The sequence below is a fragment of the Scomber japonicus genome, chromosome 13 (assembly GCF_027409825.1).
Source record: "Scomber japonicus isolate fScoJap1 chromosome 13, fScoJap1.pri, whole genome shotgun sequence".
Lineage (NCBI taxonomy): Eukaryota > Metazoa > Chordata > Actinopteri > Scombriformes > Scombridae > Scomber > Scomber japonicus.
Window position 1 is genome coordinate 2,241,421 of NC_070590.1, and position 20,016 is coordinate 2,261,436.

General features: G+C 41.4%; 2 protein-coding genes across 2 annotated transcripts in view; one reads left to right on the plus strand and one right to left on the minus strand.

Moving 5' to 3' along the window:
- The window catches only part of siah2l (seven in absentia homolog 2 (Drosophila)-like), a 31,260-nt gene extending 30,167 nt beyond the window's left edge, over window positions 1–1,093 (plus strand). Inside the window, exon 3 of the mRNA XM_053331216.1 lies at window positions 469–1,093. Coding sequence (XP_053187191.1) covers window positions 469–840 — 372 coding nt within the window. The 3' untranslated portion in view covers window positions 841–1,093. The remainder of the gene's footprint in view (window positions 1–468) is intronic.
- On the minus strand, window positions 968–13,659 carry LOC128371762 (uncharacterized). The gene is made up of 6 exons (XM_053332141.1): window positions 13,618–13,659; window positions 10,936–11,113; window positions 9,633–9,695; window positions 9,286–9,414; window positions 8,449–8,511; window positions 968–1,164 (listed from the first exon to the last, which is right to left on the minus strand). Exons 1-6 carry the CDS (start codon window positions 13,657–13,659, stop codon window positions 968–970), a joined length of 672 nt encoding a protein of 223 aa, XP_053188116.1.
- Between the last annotated feature and the right edge of the window lie 6,357 nt (window positions 13,660–20,016).

The window sequence follows — 20,016 nt, forward strand, 5'->3', positions numbered from 1 at the left end:
TAAACCGAACTCTTCAGGTTTTAACTTTAAAGAAACCCAACATTCCCACATGAGACACAGTGGAGAGAAAAGAAAAGAAAAGAAATAAAATAAAGTCATTAGTAACTAAAATAAACAGAAACTAAAACTGAGCTGTAAACCTTTTAACAATCATCTGTGAGTGGCGGAGTTTAGCTCAGTGGGAGGAGCGCCCGCCCCATGTGTTGAGGCTGTAGCCCTCGCTGCAGGCGACCCCGGTTCGAATCCCGCACCGAGCGGTCTTATCCTGCGTGTCATTCCCCCCTCTCTGCCTCCTGTTTCCTGTCTATCTCCACTGTCCTGTACATTAAAAGGCAAAAAGCCCGAAAAAATATACTTAAAAAAAAAAACAACCATCTGTGAACCATTAAAAGGTAAAAATGTTTCTGCTGAAGATAAAAAGCTAAATGTTAGTTTAGAGGAACTGAGGTAACGCTTGTCTCTCTTCAGGGCGAGGACATCGTCTTCCTGGCGACGGACATCAACCTGCCGGGCGCCGTGGACTGGGTGATGATGCAGTCGTGCTTCAGCCACCACTTCATGCTGGTCCTGGAGAAGCAGGAGAAGTACGAGGGACACCAGCAGTTCTTCGCCGTCGTGTTGCTCATCGGCACGCGGAAGCAGGCGGAGAACTTCGCGTATCGTCTGGAGCTGAACGGGAACCGGCGGCGGCTCACGTGGGAGGCGACGCCGCGCTCCATCCACGACGGCGTGGCGGCCGCCATCATGAACAGTGACTGCTTGGTGTTCGACACCTCCATCGCTCACCTGTTCGCCGACAACGGCAACCTGGGCATCAACGTCACCATCTCCATGTGCTGAGGGGGGGGGCGGGGCGAGGTGTTGAGTTCACTTCCTGTCTCGCCGGAGCTGAACGTGTGAAGCGGCTCCGGCCGGCGTGACGTCTGTTTGATGTTTAACGTGAAAGACGGGACGACGGTTTGTCTCTCTACGTGTTGAAAGCGGCGAGGAGCGTCGAGGTCGGCGCTCCGCCGATGTGACGGAGGCTCGACCGGTTCGGCGGCTTCGTCAGCTGATCGGAGCGGGAACGCCGGCCGGCCGGGCGGAGCGCGAGCTGTCCGAGGAAACGGACGAACTCTTTACCGCTACGAGCCTTACGAGCTTCTGTCGGGTTCATCGGACTTCCTGTCAGCCGGGCGGCGTGTTCACGATATTCTGACCTTTACTCTGATCTCACATCCGTCAGCTTCGCCGCATCGATCCTTCAAACGGAGTCGACTGTTCACGACTTCATGAGAGGAAGATCTGTCTTCTGTCTCCAGTTCTGATAGTCGAGGAACAAAGCGGCGGCGTTCCTTTTTTTTTTCGTGGTTTAGCGTTAAGTCCACGCTCTCATGAAACACAACCTCTTTGTTCCAGTTTGGCTCCAGGTTAATAACAGAGCAGCGCCTCCTACAGGACAGTCAGCGTCATTATTAAACCATCAGAAAGGAGCCGCAGTTCCTCTGATGGCCAGAAGGTGGAGCTCTGACATCTGAATGCGAAAATAATAATAAGAGTGGGCAGTCTGGGTAATAAATACAGATTTATGAATATAGATTAGAAACTTTAGTAGCTAATTAAATGTGGTTCATATATATGGAATATAAAAGTCCAAATTGAAATCAGTAAATCTTTGTCGTGGCTTCGTACAAGCAGAGATATAAAAGACATAATTACAGATATAAAGATATTAAGAGACATATTCAGGCTAATTGGTGCAATAATAGACTGCAGTTCCTCTAACGTCCAGCAGATGGAGCTCTGATGCAGAAAAACCCTAAAAATCTGACAAAAGATTTAAAACTGAAACCAAAATAATTTATCGTAAATATCTGTAAATTACGTTATTTACGAAAGCTGAACGCAAATAAAAATACAGATCTAGATATATGAATATAGTTTAGCAGCTTTAGTTCCTAATTAAATTATATAAACATCCAAATTGAACTTATATCAGTCCGACTGTGGCTTCGTACAAACAGAGATAGAAATATAAATATATTAGTGACACATTTATATTGTTTGATTAAATATTTACACACTTTAAAAAAAAAGCTCGCTTGGACCCTCAGCAGAGCAGGTACTAAAAAAGTACCAGGTACCAGGTACCATCCCTAGTGGAGACGCAGAGAAACCGAGTCGAGTTGTGCTGGATCTGTGTAGTGGAAAAGCTCCTTTAGAGGTTTTAATCCAGCGTCTAAATAACTAAAATGTTTCTTTCATTGTGGCCGAAATATTAGAAGAAGGATTCGTGTGTTCGTGTCGTTGAGTCGGTGAAGTTTGAGGTTGTTTTATGACGGTTAGATGGAAATAAAAGAGTATAAAAAGCTGCTTGTGAACAGTAAAGAGAGTAAAGTGAACACGGCCGTTGATGAGCAGCGGACTCGTCTCTCTGCGGCTCGGCTGTTAATCCTCACAACTTCTTTTTTAATCTCAGATATAAAAGCAGAACGCTTCTTCTTCTACTTCTTCTTCTTCTTCTTCTTCTCTGCAGTCTGTTTCTGCCGCCAGCGCCTTATTTTTGTACCGCTCACCTACTTCCTGTTCTACTTCCTGTTGTGGAGCCGTTTGTGAGGCGGTGCTGATGATGATGATGATGATCTTCTTCCAGGGAAACGATGCAACAGAGATATATATTTAAATAAACCAGGACACTTATTATTATTAGTATTATTATAATGATGATGATGATGATGATGATGATGGTCTTTAAAGTTTTCTGAAGCTCGGTAGCAGCTGACCGGATACCTCTGAGCACAAACAGTCTGTAACTAAACTACAAACCTCTCAGACCAAAGCGCTGTTTCCTCTCTTTGTTCACTTTAATCCTCTTTTTGTCTTCAGACCCGTTTTTATATCAGAATTATTATTAATTTTATTTCATCTAATCGCCTGAAAACCACACAGCTGGCTCCATAATACATTATTAACATGTATAATAATCACTGATCTCGTTGGATCTGGTGATGATTTGTACTTTATGTTCAGTTTCAGGGTCAGTTTTCATCCATGAGGAGAGCAGGTGATTTAAAAGCTGCCGTTCAGATAAAGGAAATAGTTTTAAACCTTATTCTGACTGAACTTTGTGACGTAAACTAGCTAGCTTAAACTGACATTAAGTAACCTTCCTGTCGTGCTCCCGGGTCAAATTGACCCGTCAGTTTTGACTGTTCCTTCTTTCCTTCCTTCCTTCCATCTGTCCTTCATCTCTCCTTCTATTTCTTTCCTCCCTTTCTTCTTTCCTTCCTCCCTCCTACCTTCTTTCCTTCCTTACTTCTTTCCTCTGTCCTTCCTTCATCCATTCCTTCTTTCCTTCCTTCCTCCCTCCCTCCCACCTTCTTTCCTCCCTCCCTCCTACCTTCCTTCCTTACTTACTTCTTTCCTCTGTCCTTCCTTCTTTCCTTTCCTCCCTTCCTTCATCCCCCTTTCTTCCTTCTGTTGTTCCTTCCTCTCTCTCTCCTTCCTTCCTTCCTCCCTGCCTTCTTTCCTTTACTCCCTTCCTTCCTTCCCTCCTTCCTCCCTCCCTCCTTTTCTTCCTTCTTCCTCCCTTCCTTCCTTGACTCGAACACAACAGGAGGGTTAACCAGCTGGTAAATATTAGGGACGGACATGTTATTATCAGTTGATGATCGGTAAATAATCGTTAAGATAAACTAAAGAAATTTTGTCGATCACGTGAAATTTTTTATGGATCTAACGTTGGCGTCATATACTGTAGCAGCAACAGTGAACTCCATTACGAACTGTTTATTAATTAAATGTAATAACGCACGATAACTTTAAATATTGTAATAAATTATGACATTATGGGTTAGGGTTAGCATTGTTACATTTAAAACGGGCAAAAATATTACGTTATCGGCTTTTATCACTTAAAAATATTTACTTAAATTCTTTCGAAATTTGGCACGATCAAGCAATGATTGATAAATAATTGTTAAAAATTTTGTCGATCACGTGAAATGTTTATGGATCTAACTAACTACGTACTATTTATTAACTATATGTAATAACGCACAATAACGTAATTTCTGAATAAGTTTTGCCAATATTGTAATAAATTATGACATTATGGGTTAGGGGTTAGCATTGTTACATGTAAAACTGGCAAAAATATTACGTTATCGGCCGTTATCACTTTAAAATATTTCCTTAAATTCTTACAAATTTAGCTGGAAGTAAAGCTAACGTTAATTAACGAGCTCGTATATATTAGCGATGGGCACAATAAACCAATGATTGATAAATAATTGTTAAAAATGTTGTCGATCACGTAAAATTTATATCGATCTAACGTTGGAGTCAAATAGACGTTGTGTTGCGTTAGCGTAATCTTTATACGGCAGCATTAAAACGGGCAAAATTATCACGTTATCTGTCGTTATTACGTTATCAGCTGCTACACCTGTTCATGTGTAGTTAACGTATCTTAGCTAAGACATTTATTAGCTAGCTAACTAACAAGCTGCAGATATCGGATATTAACCTTTTTACGTATATTTAAGCTCATATCAAACGAGTTCATATAATAATTTAACAACGTTCGTAACGAGACAAACATCGTAAACACGCGTTGACAGTGTTTGTGTAATTCCTCTCACTGCCAGAAGGGGGAGACAAAAATCCTTCATTATTATTAATTAACAGTTTTTATTGTTATAATAAAACTTTAACGTGAATTAAAGAAACAAATTTAATTAATAAGTTTCTTTATTGTTAATTTTACTGATTATTATAAACTGTGACGGAGAATTAGACGTTTTTTGCCGTTTTTTAGCTTCGTCCTAAAGAGAAAACGTATTAATCAGAATAAATATGTTTCAGGCTGTTTTTAACGTTAAAGTTATTTATCGCTGAATAAAAAGAGGAAACACGCTTTCATCTCTTCTTCCTCTGATCATCACATCTCACGTCACAAACCGCCGACTTCCTACAAAATGTTACTGAAATATTGTAAATGAAGCTGCGATAACCGACCGACCGACCGACCGAGGATATTTTCTACGAACAAAAGAAGAAAAACTGGATTTTCTTCTTCGTGCTTTTTTTGTTTTCTGTTCAGTATTTTATGTTTTTAAGATGTTTCTGTTTCTGTCAGCAGCTGAAACGAATGAAAGACGAGAAATATTTTAGTGAAACTGGTTTATTACGATGTTGTGATCCTGTCCAATAGAAGATCTGTGATAAATCAGGGGTGTCAAACATAAAGCCCGCGGGCCAAAACCGGCCGGCCGAGGGGAGCGAACCGGTCCGCTGGATAAATTAAAGTATGAAAAAAGTAATTCCAACTTTTCTGCTTCAGATGTTTCTGCTGCTAGCTCGGCTGCTAACTCGGCGGCTAGCTCGGCTGCTAACTCGGCGGCTAGCTCGGCTGCTAACTCAGCGGCTAGCTCGGCTGCTAAAATAAATAATGATCTGAAACCATAAAGGGTTAATGACGTGATGTGACTCAGTGTCAGTTGGTGTAACCTGTTATTTTACATCAAAATCTGATTTTAAACAGGAAAATAAATGTGAACTATAGTGTTGAATAAATATAATCCACTTTTAACAAAGCAACACTATAATTTTAACTAATTTGACGTCATCTGTCACAAATTATTTAGAGAAATTTGTCTTATTTAGGATTCGTTCTGCTCAATATCAACAAAATGCTTTAAAATGTAAATGTAGAAATACTCCAAATGGTTTTTCTTTTTCATTTGATGTTTTTTAAATGAAGTCATTATTAGTATAAGTCCACTTAAATACACTGTAGGTGATACAATATGTAATATTTATCATTCTTTTGTGGTTACACCATTTGACATTTTCAGGAGCATTCAGTCTGACTTTTGGTTAAAAAATGGTGCAAATGTCATTTAAATGATATAAAACCAACAAAAATACTAAATGTACATTTTAACAAACCTGATGCTGCTTTTAAAACTAGTTTAACTGATTTATGAATTCATCATCTTACCAACATTTATATTTATTACTGAGCCTTAAAACATTCAGATATTAAACATCAGTCAGAAGCTTCTCTTACAGTAAAGTTATATTACATTATTATATATATTAAACATTATTTATAGGTTTCATGTTTGACATCCCTGATCTTTATTTACTGCTCTGTAATCTCCACAAAGTTTAATGTTTAATACGCTTCAAATGTATTAATCCTAATTATCTGCTGAGTGATCAGACAGTAAAAACTCTAAATTCAACATTATAATAAATTAAAATAAGAAGCTCATCATCAAATATTTACCGAATCATTTCATTTATTTTCAGGATGTTTGTTACGAGCTGTGAAACTAAATGATTTCCTGTTTAACCCTTTACATCCTGTTCATACTCTGACTCATTATTAGTCTCTACATTCATTCATATTCATTCATTCACCATCAGTCATCAATACATGTTTGATTTAAACATTTAAAATCACTATTATAAGGTCCAGGTGAATATTTTATAGAATACAACACAATTTAATGATTTTTATTAATAAACAGGTCGAATATAAAAATGTTTATCAGCTGCACAAAAATAAAAGTTAGATGTATTTTATTTCCTATTTTTGTGAACTGACACATTTTAGAGTTTAAAAGGAATGAGCAGTAATTAAAGGGTTAATACGTGAACTGAGCTGCTGACTGTCGTCTTTGTTTCTTTTCTTTAATAAACGAGTGAAGTTTGTTTTTCTGACTCTGATTTATTTTACTGTGTTCGTGTTTCAGGACGATCGATCAGCTGATCAATAAGAAGATGATCAATTATTGTAACGTTAGATCTGAACTCTGCTGTTTTATTACTTTGTACAGTTGAAACAGTACAGTTTTTTTTCTTCTGACAAAGTAACGGCCTTTTTGACCGACCCCCTAAACGTGCCCCAAAAGTCACCAAAGTTTGCACGCAAGCCAGACCCAGCGAAACATTTGATATTTTATGGTTTGTATAAATGAGCGTGGGAAAATGGCTCTCTAGCGCCCCCTACAAAATCAATAAAATCGAGCCCCTCGCCACAGATTGACATAGAGAAATGAAACTTGGTATACATGTTCATCATGTCAAGACGCACCAAAAAGTCTCTTGGACACATACCCTAACACCAACAGGAAGTCGGCCATTTTGAATCAAATTATTGATTTTAATGCTGAATCTGGCATCATATTTGAGCGAACTAGTCCTAGAGATTTAATCCCATCCACTTCAAATTCACACACAATCATCTTGAGACATTGGAGATGAAAAGTTATAAAAAGCTTTTTTGTTCGTCATTCCTGGTTGCCGTGGTGACGCGGCGAATTTCGATGCTTCGCCATGAAATTTCAAACCCTTATACATTGACTCCACATGGTCTGAGCTTTTCCAAATTTCAGATGCTTATTCAGCGTCCTGGTCTGAACACATGTACAGTCTCATATTTAGTGACAGTCATAGCGCCCCCTGCTGGCAACAGGAAGTCACTTGCTTCATTCTTTCATTAATTACTCCCATAATCTTAAGTATTTCCACCTGAAATTGACTCAGCTGAGACATAAGACCTTGGTGATGCTACATTCTGCAACTCGTGACCCATCAGCAAATACCGTTGCCATGACAACACATTCAACGCCATGAAAATACGATTACAGTTTTCAGGGGCAAAGGATGCCTCCACGGTAACGAAACTCAACACACACGTCTGGAGTGTGGTCATTTAACATCCTATATACTTCAATGGGATGGGCGTGACTAAACGGCTCAATAGCGCCCCCTTGAATATTTCAAAATTGAACCTCAGCCTTCCCGATTGACATAAAAGAATGAAATTCGGTAGGTTTATGTATCATCTCCAGACGCACAAAAACGCCATTTGGATCCATACCCTAAGTCCAACAGGAAGTCGGCCATCTTGGGAAACATGCTCAATTGTGTATCCTTTAATGCTGAATTATCATCAGATCATCATTTGAACTAATGAGTTGATAAATGGGATTTCAGTGTCTGATCTTTTTGTGTGTATGTGTTGGTTTTCCCAGACTCAGGTTTAAATATCCCCAAATTAAAGTCAGAGACAAGCACTTTAACCTCATATTCATTCTTTTATTTCATATGTAGTTTGTTGCAGAGCAAAGTCAACACAGCAACAATGTGCATCCTTTCATATACACATGAATACTGTATGACTTGTTTATACACTATGCCAAACATTTGGGGGTAAATCAATTCTCATGTTTGAGTCTCACAGTGGAAAAAGCAGAAATCCGTTAAAGAAAGTATGATGAGCAGTATTATCGAATAAACTCTGGCCATCAGGTAAAACCAGGTAGACCACATCCCCCTTTTCCAGCTGAAGAACCAGTGAATTAGAAACACTTTCCCCTCTATTTACACTATAATTATGACTCCACAACACAGTCCTGTCATTGTGATAGAGATAAATATTCCTGAATACGTTACTCCGGGTATCCAGTAGATTGAGTGAGAAGTAGTAGGCTCCTCTGACTGGGGCTGTGAAGAGACCTGCAACAGAGGAGAAAATGAGTGAAGCTTTTTCCTGCTGTTGAACTACCTCTTCTCTGAGTTCAGTACGCTGTTGCTTCTCAATACTTTGGTCAGGCTGCTGTAAGTGGGTTTGTCTAATCTGAAGGAATAGTTGTTCAGTGCTCTTGCTTTGTTAACATCACATTACTCAGAGACTGTATAGTCTGTAAAAGTTGAGAGCTCTCAGTTACACATTCAGTGAGTCAGTTTGCATCCCATAAGGTTTATAGAAAGTGATATAACAGAGAGATATAAGTGAGCACCTTAAAACAGAGCAAAAAGCCTCTCAAAGCCTTTGCAGAACAAATCATTCTCTTGTGTTTTCTCTGTAACTCTGTAAATGTCTGTGCAAAGGTTTTGAAAAGGTTTCACAAAACTGCATAAACGACAAACTCACTTCATCATGAGAACCTGATCAGTCACCACATGAAATGTAATTACATAACACAAAATCACACACATGACTCAATGCTGGCAAAGAACCAACAACCTGGCTCAAACCCTCTGAGAGGACACAGAGAAACTCCATTAAAAGTGTTATGATGTACTGTAAAAGGTCAAATGGGTGAAATCTTAAAAGGGCCAATTCAAAGAGAAATGTCTCCTCTTCAGAAAGTGTGCAGCTGGAGCCATAGTGGAGAAAAAAAGTCATTACAAAAGATGGAGTGAAAGCTGTAACAATGAATACATATTAAAATGAGTTCATTACATTATAATAGTTCATTTGTGTGTGTAGCAGAAAGAGGTGAGTACCTGTAGATGGACTGTAGCCCTGACCAAAGTTGATGAAGACTTTACTGAACTTCAGTATGATGTCAGTATCGAAGGGTCCAATATGTCCGCTGTCAGTGAGACCAAGTGAGAACGCCACCTTTGGTTGGTCTGTGTGGATGTGAGAAGATTCACATAGAGGAAAACAATAGCTCCACTTATAAACAGTTGATGAACAAATTGTATTGTGGCTTCATAGAAACTGATGTTACTCTGATCCTGTTGCATTATGACTGTTTGAACGGAGCATGGAGCTTGTGTGAGACGGCAGTACAAGCAGGCTGATTACTGGATGAAGTTACTCTTTAATAATGATATAAACAGTTTACCTGCATTCTGTCTCTTGAGCTCCTCCACCTCGTTTTCACTGATTTTCAATCTGGCCATCATATCTGTAAACACATTCAACATTTTTATTTTAAAGGAGATAATCTACATAACTGTGTAGCTAATAAACTAGCAGCTGTGTATTTTGCAGCTTACTGCTGTTCTTAAAGACCATTCAGACATTCTCTTCTAAACACATTAAATAGGTCATAAATATATTTCTAAAAAAGGTGTAAAAAGCATTTCAACCATTTAGATTTGAATTGTGGAGCTAGGATTAGCATAAACCCGCCCCTGCTGCTGTAGAGGTAGAAATACATTCAGCACACACTACTACTACTACAGTCTACAGTTAGCCAGTTAGCTGAGTTAGCCTCCAAGCTAGCCGCTTAGCTAACCACCGAGCTAGCAGCTGAGTTAGCCAGTTAGGTAGCAGCAGAAAGCTCTCAGACGTAGCGTGCATGTTTCTGGTAGAGGAGGTGACTTTGATTGACAGGTGACACTTGGTAGGGGGCGGGGCTTCAGCGTTTGGGAGCAGAGAAAGAGGCTGATTTTTACACAACTTTGAAGACTAATTTCATATATTTGGTGATTTTTTTAATCATTCAAATTTGGCAGGGTGGTTAACAACACACTTTTCTGTGGTATGTCAAACTCAGAACACATATTTATTCTTACTTTACACGGACTTTAATAATGATATAATCAGTTTACCTGCACTCTGTATCTTGAGGTCCTCCACCTCGTTTTCACTGACGTTCATTCTGGCCTCCAACACTGTCAACACATTTAACATTAATATTATTGTGAAGTTTATGGTCAGCAGGTTTCAAGTTGTTAACATGATCACTATGGAGACTGAGCTTTGTTCTTATCTTCTCTTATCTTTAGAAGGCAAAATTAATAATCAAATTCATAATTAAATCAAAAATCAAAAATAGGGTTCATGTAAAAATAAAGTTTTTACATGTTATTGATTGTCGTAGCTTACCTGTGTTCTCTCCCTGGAGCTCTTTGACCACATTTTCCAAAACTGTGAATACATTTAAAGTTTTTCAGTGAAAGCTTTATTTTGAATCTTACATATGAATATCAGTAGACATGTTAAAGAAGTTTGACAAGAAAAATAACCAGAAACATGAATTAATTTTATATTATTTCATAAAATATAAATATCTATCTGCATTCTTGTATTCACTGGCTGTCAGTCTGGTCTGTATGGTTGGAATAAAAGCAGTAAATTACTCCTAAAAGTAATGTCTATGTGAACATTGCATGAATGTGTTGATCACTGTGTGAATGAACCTGTATTCTCCTGCTCCAGCTTCCTCAGCTCCACTCTGGTCATGTCTCTCAGCTCCTTCAACTCAGCCCAGATGTCAGGAGTGATGTTGGTCTGATCACTGGTTGATTTGACACCCAGGATCTCAGACTGAATCTCCGTCTGAGTGACATCATTCCCTGTCAGTCCTCCACTCTCACCCTGAGCCCCCGTCCAGTACAGACAGAGCAGCAACGACAGAAAAGCTGCAGCACGCCTCATTGTGAAATATCACCTCTTTAGACAGGAGGATGCAGTCTGACACCACTCGGTCAGTTCCCGTCTTTATATCCACGTAAAACAGGTCACTGAACTGCTGTATGAGAATTAAACAGCTGTCTTTGATAACAAATGCAAAAATAGCACCAAAGATCCTTCAACACTAAAAGCAAACAAGTTAGAATCTTTCAAACCCATTGGTCATGAAAGTTTGTAGAGTAAAGAGATGATAAGAGCAAAGTCAGTCATTAATAAATGTTTGTCAGGTCCAGTTTGTACATTTGCATATATAAATGTGTATCAGCTGAAGAAAAATGTAAAAAATGATTGATTGTAGTTCATACTGTGGGTGGCATTAGGAAAAGTCCAGCTAAAAAGACGTGTATATGCTGTTTTTAGAGCTCTTAAATGGAAAAATGGGGCAAATTTGAACCCTGAACAGTATGTGAGGGTTAACAGGTTCTTTATGAAATGTGCAAACTGTATTGATATTTCAAGTGATAATATTCTCATCATATGCTTTGTAGGGCCTTGTTCATCTAACCAGACAAAACACACAAGCTATTTGGATTTCATGAGTGCTTATATCTTTTTAACAGAGCAATGTTGCAACTGTGTAAAATGAACTGCATCATAGCTGCTCTCACAGAGGGAAAACCAGAAAACCATCACATTTTAAAGTCCACCTCGGCAGAGGAACCAAACCTTTACCGAGTAACGTAGTACTCATTTATAAACTGTTTACACCTTCTACTTCAAAGCTGGGTTGGACAAAAATGGGTTTTATGTAGTGGTGGCCATAGATTAATTGTTTTAATCTAGTTTAATCTCAATGTAATCTCAGAATTAATCTAGATTAATCTAGATTAAAATGGCTCTTATGAATTCTGCCGAAGGCATTACCCAAATAATGACTAAAAGTAAGTCTTTGAGAACGGGTTTCTGAAGCCAGGTGGTGCATTAGACCAGGGGCTCATCTCCTGTTCCCACAATGCATCACAAACTGCTTGAGAAGCTGTTCTACTATGATAGTTGGTGATGAAAATAAATCATGTTCAATAAGATGTACTTGTGTTTACTAACTGTTTATTCAGTTAAACATGAATTTTGAACTGTAGGCCTGCATAAGAGGTTGTGATGAACTACAGTCAGTACCTTTGTGTCAATCAGTCCAAGCTCTATTTCTCCTTTCTACCACCAGTCACTCAGGCAGACCAGCACCGGTCACTCAGGCAGACCGGCACCGGTCACTCAGGCAGACCGGCACCGGTCACTCAGGCAGACCGGCACCGGTCACTCAGGCAGACCAGCTTCTTCACTTTTTCTGGTGACAAACTAGCTCTCCGCGCTACCACTACATCCGCGCTAAATATTGTAACGAACTGGGCATGTCACTGTTTTGTGTTTTATACATTTGAGAGTTTAAGCCAGATTCTGTTCTGTTCAGTTAAAGTGCTGGTTTTTCCGAGTGTCTGTGAACACGTCTTGAGAGTGAGACCTGCAGCTAGCGTGTAGGTGTGTTTGATGTTGTTAGCCTCGGCAGCACGTGTGTGGCTACTGAGCTACTGATGTTAGGTTTTAGTTGTTTTGGCGTTGGCTACGGCCCACAGTAGCCTGAGTAACAGTCAAGAATAAAAAGCTAAACCGGCTAACGTCTCGGCGTGTGGTTATTGAGGGACGTTACAATATCAAGGTGAAAGTCATCATAGCTTGCCTAGTATAGACCCAGCTAGCCTAACCCAACTTTGAGAATAGATTAACAGCAATATTTTTTTATCGCCCGATAAGAGTCTCACGTTAACGCCGATAACGACCCACCACTAGTTTTATGACATCATTGACCAATAATTGGTAATTTGATGTTATTGACTTAAAATGTGTCTCATGACGTCATTGATTGCTTCAAGTAACCAGTGATGTCAGGTGCGAAGTGACGTCAGTGTCATTGAGGATAGCAGAGAGTCCATTTAAAGATGCTGTGACACCACGGACAGTTCCTCACTACATCTGAGTCGTGGATAATGTGACCTCATCCACTAAACATATCATATACTTTAACATTACTTTCATAGGAATTTCTAATTTTGTTATATATTTTATTTACCATATACTACCTATTTACTCATATTATCATTATTTCTAAGCCACACGTTCCTCTATTCAGTCTAGTGTGTAAAGCACCAAGGAGCACAGCTGGTGGTCTTCTGACTCCTTTATAGAGGTGTATATTATGTAAGAGTAGCAGAGGCTATGGATATATACCATTAAATATGTGACGTCATGCACCACATATTGTCCTGAAATTACACATGGATCCTCAACGGGACCAGATTGATAGCCCTCATATGGATTGTACTTGGATTTTGAGCGTGGGTTAACACAGGTTAATATAGAGTATAATCTATGTTATAATATCAACTAGGGGTGCAACGAATCAAAAAACTCACGGTTCGGATCGTTCCTCGGATCAGAGTCACGGATCGGATCATTTTTCGGATCAGCCAAAAAAAAAATAGACAAGACAAATAAACATGTTTTGTCTTTTTTTGAGTGTTACGTCTGTGTGGTAGGCTAACCTAGGCGACTGGTTTGTGTGGCAGCGCGAGTATAAGGAAACAGACGTAGCACTAGAGGCAGCAGTTATCGTTACAGTAGTCACCGAAGTCTAGCCTACTTTTATTTTCCATGCCCACTGTTCTACATGTTGTACACTGAGGACAATAAATCACAACGAGCCATAGTTTGCTTATTGAAAAGGGAACTGTTGCAGACTTTTACCCAGAGCGTGTTAAGTAGCTCTGTCCCTGGAACTAGCAGGAATGGTTACAGCTGTGTGTGGACTGAACATGCGCACATTTTTTTTTTTTTTTTCATAAATCAATCCGCGTATCATGCGTGTGCCGAACCGAAATAGATGGTCCGAACGGATCACGGACCAATGATGATCCGTTGCAGGCCTAATATCAACCTATGTTAACCTGCAATACAGGTCTTTGTTTCCCTTTGCAGAGGCGGGGCCCAGTGGTGGAGGTTTGGCACATCTGGTTCTAATCAGTCATCAACTGCAGTATAAAGACCGGTTCTTCCTTCCACCCTCTGCCAGATAGTTCTGCTACTCATGTGGTAACACTTGGCCGAATCCTCTAGTGTGTTCTTGTGACCTTTGCTTGGTGAAGATTATTCTTTTGTGACCACTCTCTCCTGTTCCCTCTACAATTTGGCCTACCCCCACCCACTGGTGCCCTGCCTCTTCCCCCTTGGATCCCGTTCCCTGCCTTCCCACCTTGGACTTTACCTCACCAACCTTCCCTGCAACCCTTACCCCAGACCCAGCCACTGCACCCTCACCACCCCACCCACCTTAGACCTTACCTCACCAACCTTCCCTGCAACCCTTACCCCAGACCCAGCCACTGCACCCTCACCACCCCACCCACCTTAGACTTTACCTCACCAACCTTCCCTGCAAACCTTACCCCAGACCCAGCCACTGCACCCTCACTGCCCTACCCACCTAGGACATTACCTCACCAACCTTCCCTGCAACCCTTACCCCAGACCCAGCCACTGCTCCCTCACTGCCCTACCCACCTAGGACATTACCTCACCAACCTTCCCTGCAACCCTTACCCCAGACCCAGCCCCTCCCTCAACACCCCACTCATCTTGTCATTAAACCCTGCTTTTTTGAGTTACCTCCTGTGTGTTCGCTCGTCTCTGTGGTCCTATTACTACTGCTTGTAACAGACATGGGTTAACTATTCAAAGACATTTGAGGTAGAATTTAAAAAAAAAAAAACAAAAACCAAAAAAAACCTCATCAAATTAAACAAACAAATTCACTAAAAGGCTTTATGTTCATTGTTTCATTTATGTTCAATGTATATGATTTTTTTATGTTTTGATGAGTATTTGAATACAACGTGTTTGATGCGTCATCTAAATTTTAACATTTACTGTATATGAATGACACCACTCGTTCAGTTCCCGTCTTTTTCCCATAAAACAGGTCACTGAACTGCTGTTGTCAGGGCCCGCCAGTTTTCTGATGTATTTCGGTTGAGTTTTTTGTCTTGTCTACTTCCTGTTTTATTTTGGTATGTCTTGTCTAACTTCCTCCCCTCCTGTTTGCCTCCCTTCCCCTAATGTGTTTCACCTGTGCGTCGTTATCCAGTGTGTATATATGTGGTGTGCTCTTTCACTTCTGTGCCAGATCGTCTTGTCAGTTTCCTGTCACAGTTCCAGCGTTATCTCAGTTTAGATTCGAAGCCCCCGTTTATACGTACCCGGTTATTTTTAAAAACGGAGACATTAACCATCGTTTGCACCCTCTGTTTAGGCCAAGTCCACACGTACCAAAACGATCTTTTCCCCCTCCGTTTTCCCTGGCATTGTTTCAAGAATATTTGCGTACAAACGGATCCATCTCAACACGACTCAACACGTTACTTCATATTCCAGCCTATAGGCGGCGCTGTTTCAGTCTCAGAAATTCACCAAAAATGGAGAGGAAGAGGCTATAAGAGGGATATAAGAGGTGGAAGGCTAAGCTCGAGGGGTGTGGCGATGACATAATCGAAACGCAGGTATGTGTCTTCACCATCCAAACGAACACTCAAGGGCTGCGTTTGAGAATGTTTCCACCCTGGGACCAGGTTTCAGAAAGCTTCGTTTCCACCCTGGGACCAGGTTTCAAAAAGCTTGGTTTCCACCCTGGGACCAGGTTTCAGAAAGCTTGGTTTTCAGGGATTTACAGTATTCGTTTGGACGATCGGCCAAAATGATGCAAAACATCTGCGTTTAAACCAAAAAGCGTCTCCGTGTGGATGATGGCCCCTTAGACGCAAACGGAGAATTGCCAGAGTGGAGACTTTGGAAAACTCTGTTTGCATGTAAACAGAGAAAAACTGAGATTTGGGGAGACGGAAACTGCTCCTGGGTTAAATGAGACATAGTTTATCATCTAAACCAGAGGTTTTCATTTTCCACATGCAGACCAATTTGATCTGATGTGGGCCGGACCATTAAAAAGATGGAAGGAAAGAAGGAAGAAAGAAGGGAAGGAAGAAAGGAAGGAAATAAGAAGGGAAGGAAGGAAGAAAGGTAGGAAAGACAGACAGTGAAGGACGGACAGACAGATGGAAGGAAGGAAAGAATGAAGGTAGGAAGGACAGATGGAAGGAAGGAATGAAGAAAGGAAGGAAGGAAGGAAGGAAGAAAGAAGGAAGAAATGAAGGAAAGGAGGGAAGGACAGGCAAAAGGAAGGAGGGAAAAAGGTAGGTAGGACAGATGGAAGGAAGGAACGAAGAAAGGGGGAAAAAGGAAGGATGAAAAGGAAGGAGGGAGGGAAGAAGGAACGAAGAAAGGAAAAAAGGAAGGTAGGAAGGACAGATGTAAGGAAGGAAAAGACCACGGGAAGGAAAGTGGGCCGGATTGCTCCCCTCAGCGGGCCAGTTCTGGCCCACGGGCCGCATGTTTGACCCCCCTGATCTACAGTCTATGTGTATGATCTCTGGTGATCATGGATGCAGAGTAGCAGTCACATGTATGCTATGTGGAGGAATGAAGTGATGCTGTTGTTGATATGCTGGATTCTGATTAGCTAACGTGGGCTTGAGCTGCTCTTGACGACATATATACACAGATTAGTGTAAACGGTGTGTAACCCTAACCCTAACTGGTGTCCACGCAGTTTTTTTTGTAAACAGAGAGGATGAAATGTCCATTTATGAAAATAGCTGGGCATGTCTAAACGTAGTCTTAGTGTTATTGACCAGTTTTTGCTTTTTAGATTCTGAATTTCTGCCCTAGTGATTTTGGACTTCCTGGTTTCTGACTCTTGGACTGAATTAAACGGCTTGAGAACTATTCATCCCCGTGTCCCGTCTCTGCATCTGAGTCCACTTGGTCTGTGGCTGATAGCTGTATGAGAATTAAACAGCTGTCTTTGATAACGGATGCAAAAATAACACCACAGATCCTTCAACACTAAAAGCCATGTCATCATTGGCGTTGGTCACATGTCCTCATTGGCTTTGGAGGCATGTACTGCCTCATCCTAAGCACTGATTGGCTGGTGTGTGGTGTTGTCAGAAGCAGGAGAGGCTCACGGTCGTAAACATCTAGTCACGTGTACTCTGAGATGGACGTGCTGGTCAGGAAATGACCAAAAGGGACCGTATATGGTTTGTTCCGTGTGTGTTACATTACGTGTTGGACTGAATCCATGGACATATTGAGGAGAGTATTTCATTACTTATTGACCAGTTTTTGCTTTTTAGATTCTGAATTTCTGCCCTAGTGATTTTGGACTTCCTGGTTTCTGACTCTTGGACTGAATTAAACAGCTTGAGAACTCTTCATCCCCGTGTCCCGTCTCTGCATCTGAGTCCACTTGGTCTGTGGCTGATAGCTGTATGAGACTTAAACAGCTGTCTTTGATAACGAATGCAAAAATAACACCAAAGATCCTTCAACACTAAAAGCAAACAACAAGTTAGAATCTTTCAAACCCATTGGCTGTGAAAGTTTGTAGAGTAAAGAGATGATAAGAGCAAAGTCAGTCATTAATAAATGTTTGTCAGGTCCAGTTTGTACATTTGCATATATAAATGTGTATCAGCTGAAGAAAAATGTAAAAAATGATTGATTGTAGTTCATACTGTGGGTGGCATTAGGAAAAGTCCAGCTAAAAAGACGTGTATATGCTGTTTTTAGAGCTCTTAAATGGAAAAATGGGGCAAATTTGAACCCTGAACAGTGTGTGAGGGTTAACAGGTTCTTTATGAAATGTGCAAACTGTATTGATATTTCAAGTGATAATATTCTCATCATATGCTTTGTAGGGCCCCTCCGAGGGCTACTACCTTACCTTGGTGCAGGGGTTTGCGTGTCCCAATGACCCCATGAGCTCAGTTGGTAGGGTCTCCCATGGCAAACAGGTCCGGGGGGAGGGGCCAGAAAAAAGATAGCTCAGAAAACCCCAATGACGAGCAAGATAATTGGTTTTTCGTGTCCCTTTCCCGGACGCGGGTCACTGGGCCCCCCCCTGGAGCCAGGCCTGGGGGTGGGGCTCGGAGGCGAGCGCCTGGTGGCCGGGCCTTTGCCCATGGGCCCCGGCTGGGCACAGCCCGAATAAGGGACATGGGACCCCGCTCCCACAGACCCACCACCAGTGAGAGGGGCCAAAGGGGTCGGGAGCGTAGTGAGCTGGGTGGCAGCCGAAGGCGGGGACCTTGGCGGTCCGATCCTCGGCTGCAGAAGCTAGCTCTAGGGACGTGGAACGTCACCTCTCTGGTGGGGAAGGAGCCTGAGCTGGTGAGTGAGGTTGAGAAGTTCCGGCTAGATATAGTCGGCCTCACCTCGACGCACAGCAAGGGCTCTGGAACCAGTCTCCTCGAGAGGGGTTGGACTCTCTTCCACTCTGGAGTTGCCACTGGTGAGAGGCACCGGGCAGGGGTGGCATTACTTATTGCCCCCCGGCTTGGTGCCTGTATGTTGGAGTTTACCCCGGTAGACGAGAGGGTGGCCTCCCTCCGCCTTCGGGTGGGGGGACGGATCCTGACTGTTGTTTGTGCCTATGGTCCGAACAGCAGCTCAGAGTATCCAGCCTTTTTGGACTCCTTGGAGGGGGTGCTGGAAAACACTCCCCCTGGGGATTCCCTCGTTCTGCTGGGGGACTTCAACGCCCATGTTGGTAGCGACAGTGAGACCTGGACGGGGGTGATTGGGAGGAACGGACCCCCTGATCTGAACCCGAGCGGTGTTCTGTTATTGGACTTCTGTGCTCGTCACAGATTTTACATAACATGTAAACTTTTCAAACTATGAGCAGTCAAACGAGGAGTGGAAATCACTTTTTCGTCAAAGTTAGAGTGGAAGCGGCAGTTAGCTAGAGTGTGAGAAGCAGTAAAACATAACCTTCATTTCTATTTTTAACTTGAGCTCACGGCCAAACCTTAAAAAGGAGACAAATAATTTTTGATCAAAATGTAGACATAGGTGTTGTGATTCATAAAATGTGACGTTGACAGGCGGGGTCTGCACAACATTTAAACGGGGGGCCAAGACCGGCATCAATACCTGTCTCACTCCCCATTGACCCTAATGTAATCGTCTTCTTTTTTCTAAATAATCTCACTCTGTGTTCACACTGAGTTTACTCGCTCATTTTAAAGAATATCTGAATAAAATAAACACTGTCAGAATCTGCCGGCTTCTGTGTCTCTCACAGTGTTTTCGGTTTTTGGACAGGAGTTACGGTTTTCTCACAGTTTGTAATTGTTCGGGACCTTGTCAGAAGCCAAATTCTTCAGAGTTTTGAGAATGTTTTCCAAGCAGATCCTCAAATCGCCATAGCAACCGTGGGGCCTTAGCAACATGTCGCTGGGCAGAAACTGAGCTACTCTTTTGTGATTGGCTAATTCCTGTCTGTCTGTTTTGCCAGTTAACTGAGCTAATTCATTTGAATGGAGATTAATTCATGTTTACTGAGGACAAAATAAATAGTTTTATTGTTAGGGCCCTCGCGCTGACCAGCGCGAAGCCCTATTGTATCTGTCAAGATTATTGGTATGTCAAACATCAGTGTCAACATCAGTACTGAACTCCATACCATGTCTCAATACAACCGAGATGACTTATTCTGACTTTAGTCCCCCCCAGATTGACTGTGTTGTGGATAGTGCTGCAGACTCACTGAGAAAAACTCTGAACTCCATCGCCCCTCTAAAAAAGAAGTTAATTAAACAACAGAGAACAGCTCCATGGTACAATTCCCAAACCAGACAATTAAAGCAAACTTCACGAAAATTAGAAAGACTATGGCGTTCTACTAAATTAGAAGA

What these genes read in the sequence shown, in the direction of transcription:
- LOC128371762 (XM_053332141.1), bottom strand. Translation starts at nt 13,659, where the DNA reads ATGATCCGATCCGTGACTCTGATCCGAGGAACGATCCGAACC. An exon ending in TCCGAGGAACGATCCGAACC is followed by an intron (nt 11,114 to 13,617) that starts GTGAGTTTTTTG and finishes ACGGGGGCTCAG; the next exon opens with GGTGAGAGTGGAGGACTGAC. An exon ending in GCTGGAGCAGGAGAATACAG is followed by an intron (nt 9,696 to 10,935) that starts GTTCATTCACAC and finishes ATGTGTTTACAG; the next exon opens with ATATGATGGCCAGATTGAAA.